This window comes from Myzus persicae, unplaced genomic scaffold (assembly GCF_001856785.1).
Source record: "Myzus persicae strain clone G006 unplaced genomic scaffold, MPER_G0061.0, whole genome shotgun sequence".
Taxonomy (NCBI): domain Eukaryota; kingdom Metazoa; phylum Arthropoda; class Insecta; order Hemiptera; family Aphididae; genus Myzus; species Myzus persicae.
This window is the reverse complement of record NW_019103354.1, coordinates 284,376-293,144: the sequence shown is the minus strand read 5'-3', so window position 1 is coordinate 293,144 and position 8,769 is coordinate 284,376. Positions and strand designations below refer to the sequence as shown.

The following is an 8,769-nucleotide window of genomic DNA, read 5'->3' as shown; positions in this document are numbered from 1 at the left end:
AAAAATACCCACAAGAAAATCACACTGTCACAAATTAACTAATTATTTATAGACTTATGGCAATTTAAGTTACAACAGAAACAATTAATTTTATAAATGTAGTATATTGTACTATATTTTTAAAAAAAAAAACAAATAAAACCATTTAATATCAATTCCTCTTTAAAAAGACGGTACTGTTTGTAAGCTAATTATTTTATTATTTCTAACCTTTTCTTCCAAGACATCAGTTGGTTGAGAGTTGACGATCAAATGTTGACTAACAGGCTTATTTATGTTGACTTTTTCTTCATCATCGAATAGCAAACGTCTAGAAACGTAAATGCGTTTCATTTGTCCTATTGTTTCTGTGACATAAAAAAATAATTCATTATCATTATATTAAATATTAATTAGTAGTATATATTAGTTATTATATAATAATATACACTTATTAGTAGTTATTGCACATTACTTTCTAGCTATCAATGAAAACACTGAAATCTAATGCTAATAATGTGAAATGTGTAGATTTGTGTGAATTAACCTTATGGCTATAGCCTTTAAGACTACCAATAACTAGGTGACAATTCTTAGAAACCATAAGTATCATTCATACAATACGCTTGATAAAATAATTGCAATTATATTAGATTGTTTTATTTATTTGAGTTTTATGATAAAATAAATATTTACTCTATATTCTTAAATCATGCTAAATTATGTCAAATAATTTCCAGTCAAAGAGGTAGTACTAATAATAATCCCTAAAAATATATGAAATTACAATTTTAAGCTTTAAATTAGGTATTAAAAAAAAAAGTAAGTTAAAAAACAATTGTATTTACACATGAATGTTTTGAAAATGGTAGTTAATTGACAATAGATAGCTCAGATAAAAATTATCTGCCTGCACTTTTTCCTTGTACAATTATCATCTAGGTTCGAACACGAAATTCTATCACAATACATCAATGAAGTTTGTCCACATCTATTTACACCGGACACAATAAGAAGATCTATTTACTAATTTCAATAGCACAATGGTGGTTGACTGCTTAGAAGATTATGATACACAGATTGATTTCTCATTCACTGCATCATTTGTGTTACCAATTTCCTACTTTCAATGATGTCCTCTTTTCAAATAATATATTATTTAATATAAAAGTAGGATTTTTTGTAAGAAACCTAATATTTTGCAACTACATGCAATGGTTTTACTCCACTCAAAGTACAAGAAACTATGGCAGTAAAAAATACATTTATTATAAACTGAATACAGCAAGATAAAATACAAAATTAAATCAAAGTAAATCACTTTCAAAAATCAAATTAAATCACTCATCACTAACACACCAAATTAAGTAATCTTGTAATAAAATGATTATATTTATAGAAAATGAGTTAACTTATCAACTTCATAACACCCGAAGATTGGAACAATCAGCTGACTCCCCTCTACCCGATATTTTTATATTCCAACGCAATAGTCCAAACAAATAATTTTATTCCAAATTTCATAATAGGTATCTTCAAAGTTATATTTCATAAGGCCAATTACAAATAGAAAATGGAATATTAAGAGAGTGCCTTGGTCAACAGTAATGTTGGTTTCAAGTGCAATTTCAATCAAGGAAATACCTATGTGAATGTTATGAATTTTTTAATAAACTAATGAAATCAACAACACGAGCAATTATACTACCAAGATGTCATACAATATTCATGTAAGAGCTATTCTCGATAATCTCAAAGTGAGAGCATTATATAAATATAAAGATATTGCCGTTTTCGACTATGACAATCTGGTAGGTACATACTTTTCGATAAGGATAAGTCTTCCGATGTCGGAGACATAGACAAAATCGGCGAAGGCGGAGTGGCTGGTCGATCGGACTTTTGAGGGGCTGCGGGTTGTTGGATGCCTAGTGCACAGGACACAGCAGAGTCCGCAGCCATCAACTGGCCGCCGGGTACGTAGAATTTGTCCACGTCTGTGTCGTCTCCGCCATTGTCTTCTTTCCTCTTAATGCGCTTCACGTACTTATCCATTACGGGTGTTCACGGGCCAGATGAATCATGGACTACAGCCGCACATCGTCGGCGACGGATCGCTGTTCCTTATTAAATAATTCGAATCGTTTAGGCGAACAACCGTTATTTCTTATTATCGTTGTTAAGATTTAATAGATATTATTTAGTGTTAATATTGTTGTTTAGTGTGGTGTTATTGACGACTTATCACGCACGTGTACTAGGCATCATGATTAAATTTTTCAAAATGTTTAAATATTTTTTTATTCTGACAAATTTATAAAAATATTACTAATCAAACGAGTTTTTTTAAAATTGTTCTTTCTTTTTTATTTTATAATTACTTTTAAATTTTTTATCTAAAAATCAGATTTTTTTATCCGTTTTGGTTATGAATCGTTGTTGCCCGTTGCTGGAAGTGGCAACATGGCGCAACACGACTACATTTGGCAGACGTCTTATCACAACGGTTGTCGTGCACGACATTATGACAAACGTCTGTTGGTCTCCCACTTCCATTCTCATTTATTCGTATCGCAATTCACAAATAAGAAGCATGGGATTCTCGACTAGGTTATATGTATATGTTATATGTATATAAAAATATAAAATTATATTGAAGTACATAGTTGGTATAATATATGATACGCATTACGGAATTCAATCGTATGCCCAGACTTTAAAAAAAATATATTATTTCATTAGTTAATTGTTAGGGTTACCATATAAACCTGGAGCGCGGACACATCACAACTGTTTTATAATTAAATATTAACTACCTTATGAATAATTATTAATTTATTAAATAACCACGTTATTACTAATGAGAGGATTTGTAGGTTTTTACTTATTATATGTATTCATTACCTATTTAAGGGGCATCAAAACGAGGTTGAAAATGTGGACAAGATTTTCTTGGAAAAAAATTATTTTGTATAAATATTAAATATCTATAAAAGAGTATTTTGGAAATTATAGAATATTCAGTCTTTAAAAATTATAAAAACCGTTCAAGAACATTGTTATTAAATTGGAAATTGTTTGGTTGTATAATCTGCTTAATTCATTCAAATTTGACTCAATTTTAATAACTATTCGAAGAAAATGTGTGCAACAAAAATTTTAAAGTTAGAGCATACTATTATTATGAAGTGTGGAATATTAATGTATGGTGAGTAAATTAAAATATTATACATTTATAGAGTTAAATGTAAACTATAAACATGTACTATTATACATGATACTAAATTTCTTATTACGACAAAAGCCCAGATTTTTAAAATTTTTGACGAACAAAACAGCATAGGTTTTTTACAAGTTTGGCGTATTTTATAAGAGGACGCGACGGGCATTAGTTGGTTCCGTCTTACAACTTAAAGTGCCTAACTCGGCAAATTACGCTGAGCAGATCATGTTTAGTTTCGTCAGTTTAAAAATTAGAGTGAATACTTACTATGAAACTTGATGATAAGAACATTATTTGTATTTATAAGTGCCAGTGGGTTTCTAAGATACTTCAATTTTTTAGCAAGTTTTGCTTAGGTATATGTTTAACTATAATGTAGCATATATTAAGAATGCCTCGTTCCTCCCAACCATTCCGTGTGGTACTACGCCACCTCCACCACTCCACTTCTACCACAGATATCATAAACTGTCTAAACGAACTAGGACATAAAGTAACCAGCATCACAAATATAACACACAGTGCGAATAAATTGCCACTTCCACTATTCAACATCAGCTTAGCTCGTAACACCAATAACCGTGAAATATTCAAAATCACCAAATTATTAAACTCAATTATAAAATTCGAATACACAAAGAGACGACTTGGCCCTCCCCAATGTCATCATTGCCAAAAGTATGGACATACACGCAACTACTGCCGCCACAAACCGCGATGCGTTAAATGTGGAGCTGAACACTTCACTGATAATTGCACAAAACAACTGGAGGAACCAGCAAAATGTGCTAAATGTGGCGGAAACCACACTGCCAATTATAAAGGTTGCTAAACCTTCAAAAAAATATTAAGCCGCATCAACTCCAAAACCAAAACAACAAAAAGAGATAATCAACACACACAAACTCAAGCTGTACCACGTGTACCCCACAGAAGTGGGCATGATACGCTACGCTCAAACCCAAGAGAAAAACTCACATATGCCGAAGCCACAGCAAATACACCACCATCCGATCAACTTCTCCAAATCGTCACAAATCTCATTAACGAGCTAAAATTAATCCAAAACCCCCTCCTAGCTGCTTTAACACCCCTAATAAATAAATTTCCTCTCCTCATCACTCCCACTCCTTAATTAACACACTATCTTCCGATCATCCATACCATATTCCAATTAAATTCTAAATTCTAAATTGTATTAATTGAAATAACAAACTTGTAATAACATGCAATATGTTGAAACATTTTAATTATAATAAATAAAAAAAAAAAAAATGCTTATAACTCACTTAAAACCGAACTACCGTAAAAACCATACACGCAAACAGATAATGTTCTTACCATCAAGTTTCATAATAGGTCAATTTATTCTATTTTTTGAATTAACGAAGCTAAACGTGATTCGCTGAGCAAAAATTTGGTAGATATGTTAACCTTAAGATGGAAACAACAAAATAATGTGTGTGAAGCGTCCTCTAAAGGTATTTTAATTGGATCATTGGATGATTTCTGAAAAGAATATTATGAGCATACAAATAGTGTTGAATTAGAAATTTGCATCTTTAGAATCATATTTTAAACTTTTATGAGAACCTACAAATCCGCTCTTCAGTAATAGCTTATAGGTAACTAGTCACTACCTACCTAATAATTACATTACTTTATTTGTCGGTAAACTTGGTAATAAATAATACCGGGTCTTCACAGAGCGAGAAAACAAGACAAAATATAAACTCAACTTTTTCCAACATGGACTTATCGTTATAGACATAATCTAAATTGTTTCTATAAACAGAAACACAACGATAACAAGAATCTGCGTGGTCGCGTGGACCTGGCTTTGTAATCCGGCTATATTTTCGTTATAATAACCATACAATTACTATCGTGAACGATAAGACGGGTGACGCCCGCGGTGTCACACATGCGGATATTCATAGCGGACGTTCCGCAATATCGAAACATGTTGCGAAGTTGTTTTGACAGCGGCGTCGAATTCCCGCTCCAGTATTATTAACAAGTATTTACAAACAACGTGTTTTGATGCCTGCGGAATCCGCGGAGGATTCGAAGTGTGACACTGGCCAAAAGTATCTGACCAAGTCCGAATGAACCGATAAGATATTATTTTATTTACCTATATTTACAGTTGACGTGTTGTGCGTATTTATTGTGTATCGGTTTACGGCTAGTTATTGTGTCATCACTATGTATACTGCACTACTTGTATTAAGTTGTTTAAATTAATTTGTCGCCGGTATTTAGGTGTTACAGTAAGAAAAAATGCGTCTTTATGTGAACCTCCAATAATCCGGGGGATTTCGATGTCTCGCGGTATTCTGGTCTACCGAGATTCTACTGTAATAGCATACCATCATCATTGAATAATACATGTCCGTGATATAAGGTAAGTACTAACTAGGTACCTACCTACAACTTACGCCTATGAATGTGAAACAATAATTACGAATTAAAAATAATGCAATTTTGTATTTTACTTATTTCCAATTGTTAATTTTTATTTATTGCTAGTATTCGATTAGGTATTTTACATACTGTTAAAGATATAATATTATTACTTATTAAGTATATTAATATAAGTATAATTATTAATTTACTCTATCCGCTATAATAGTTATAACTATTAACCATAGCGTGGGTAGACTTCAATTTCTAGTCGAGTCTGGAACAGTTGGGGCCTTACTTCGACAGTGTACATAATTATTTTTTTATTTTTTTAATATATCAACATAGGTACATTATAAATTAATAACTGTGTTATCAATATCGTTAGGAATAAAAATAATAAATTATGATGTCTCATAATATTTCAGGGCACAGTGACAGTGCATGCAAAAATCTAAATATTACCTATACTTAGGGTTACCATAATGTTTTTAGACCAAATCCGGACATCAGTTCCGTTTCAGGGGGGGGGGGGTAAAATTAAAGTTAAACAGTATTGTTCTTTCATTAATACAATTTTATTTAAATCTATAAATAAAACGTCGTTTTATGTAATTTTCAATATCTTACCGTCCTCGATGCTCCATAGAAAATTCGGAATTGCATGTCGAACATCTCACGCGGTCATTACTTTTTTGACACTGTTTTAAAAACTGATATTCATAAAACAGAATAGAAACTGTCGAGTGAATTTTACGATTTATACGGGTCGTTTTCCAGTACACATTACATGTGAACGAATTAAACACACGAATGCTTATTTAGTAGGACTAAATTTAATAATACTTTATTTTATTTTATGGCAACGATGATAATAATGAATAGTCGCTTATCGTGACGTTCTGGGAAAAAATATGAATGAAAATAGAAATTAGATATTATTAATTTATACAGAGTAAACCTGGAAATCTGTCACCAAACATAACTTTTTGTATCAATATAACCACGTTAAACGGTTACCTTTATAAAATCCGGACATTTTTCAAATCCGGACGCCAATCCGGACAGGTGTTTGAAATCCGGACGTATGGTAACCCTACGGCTATACTCAGGGCCGGATTAAGGTTTTTGCCGCCCATAGGCTGAAATAAATTTACCGTCTAATTTACATAAGTATTGATATTTTACTAATATCTCAACGTAGTTTTTGGGTCACACCAAAAAAAAATTTGCCACCCTTTAAAATTTGCTGCCCTAGGCTTTAGCCTACATAGCCTAAGCGGTAATACGGCGCTGGCTATACTTAACACAGTAAACACTAAATAGTAAACAGTTAACATACCGCCTATCTGCTTATATCTTAATACTATATTAAATAAATACTAATGTCATAGATGGTAATAAATAATAATGATTAACCTATTAATGGTTATAGTGGTTGTACAGTGTACACAATGTTGTTCTAAGATGAATAAAATTGGTATTGCGGAACACATACATTTTTTAATTTTATTGTCATCATTATAATAAAATATGTAGGTATCCAAATTTTACCATGCCTCCATAAATTTCCGGTTGAAACTGGGCTCTGCCGACTCGTACCGTGCGCACGCCTGTGGTTACAAGTTATAACAATGATTGGGATTTTATAGCACTAAAAATTGCATAAATATGCACTATAATACATTATAATTAATTTCGCTAAATATGTGCAATAAAACAACAAAATATACGATAAAAAACATTAATGTATTAATATTATCATGTACCTACACTTACAACTTACTACCAAATTGGTAGTACCATTTTATGGCTTAAATATAAAATGATATAATATTTATATCATTTTATGGCTTAAATATAAAATGATATAATATTTATAACTTTTCAGTTTTAATTAGTTTGACGAAATCGCAACTGAGAATGATAAAATAGCTGATCAAAATCAGCAGATACAAGTAGTTTAAAATTTGAATAATACGAAATTATGAATAGCTTAAATTTGTGTTGTCTTTCCAGAGCCGTTAGAGAGGAGGGGACAACGGGACCATTTTGCCCTGGGCCTCATTTTTGAAATATTTCAGGGGCCCGCCTTGAAGTCTTGATGTATTATAGGTAATTAAATAACGAACTGTCGCTGTTATTGAGCTATTTCCCAACAAAAGACTACAATTTCCTGATTAATACTTAATGATATACAAAAAAAATTATTTTCGTTGCGTCAACTCCTATAATCTATATCATATTGAGGCTCAATAGCGATAACGAGGCTCGATTTGTGGCGATGCTGACGATATTTTTAGACGAAAACCACGAGCGTTTATTATTATCTAGGGATGAATTGTAATTTTTAGTAATATTTGGTAATACATTGCTAAGAAGTTATTAAAAATGTAATGCAGTACATACATTTAAATGAGCTTGGCTGATTAATGATTAAAAATATACATACCTAAGCAAGAATTTTGTTAATCTCGGTATTATGAAGTTCGAAATACCCACATTAATTTTCCCCTTTACAAAAACAAATTCAACCTATGCCTATCTATATTATAACTAAAAATAATATTAATATAATATAAAATATCCAAGGCTGATACACGGCTGTCCGATATTTTATTTATGTTGCCTATAGCTAATTCGTTGAAACGTAGATAGGTATATATGAATTTGGTATTTGGAAGTTCTCCCCTGAGCAATACATATTTTTTATACACATAATAATAGATTGAAAAATAGGTTCTTTGGTTTTACCCGAAATATCATCTATCGACTATCAATATTTACATTATTAATTTATTACTTACCTACCCAATTTAATTGATAAACCAAAGTGATGTAAAAGAATTAATACATTTTATTTATACATTAATATAAAAATTTGGATAATTAGTTATTTAATGAATAGTCTCGTGAACAGTACCTATACATTTATTTATTTGTATTTATAATTTGTAGGCTTATTGGTTATTGCTTAATATTTATTTTAGTGGATTTTGTATTGGAAATAATGTTATTATAACCTATTATTGAATTTATTTTTTTTTTTTTTAAATTATATTAATATATTTATATTTATTAATGAATTTAATTATATGATTAATTTAATAATTTGTAAATTCATTGATTTGAATTGCATATTATTACTTAATATTTTTATT

General features: G+C 30.7%; 1 protein-coding gene across 1 annotated transcript; it reads right to left on the bottom strand.

Moving 5' to 3' along the window:
- Window positions 1-21: 21 nt before the first annotated feature.
- Window positions 22-2,356, bottom strand: LOC111034363. The gene is made up of 2 exons (XM_022315545.1): window positions 1,803-2,356; window positions 22-347 (listed from the first exon to the last, which is right to left on the bottom strand). Exons 1-2 carry the CDS (start codon window positions 2,032-2,034, stop codon window positions 163-165), a joined length of 417 nt encoding a protein of 138 aa, XP_022171237.1. The 5' UTR covers window positions 2,035-2,356; the 3' UTR covers window positions 22-162.
- Between the last annotated feature and the right edge of the window lie 6,413 nt (window positions 2,357-8,769).

Excerpts from the sequence above, each read along its gene's own strand:
- LOC111034363 (XM_022315545.1), bottom strand. The coding sequence starts at position 2,034 with ATGGATAAGTACGTGAAGCGCATTAAGAGGAAAGAAGACAATGGCGGA. Across the intron at positions 348-1,802 it reads AGACTTATCCTTATCGAAAA|AAACAATAGGACAAATGAAA; the intron begins GTATGTACCTAC and ends TTTATGTCACAG.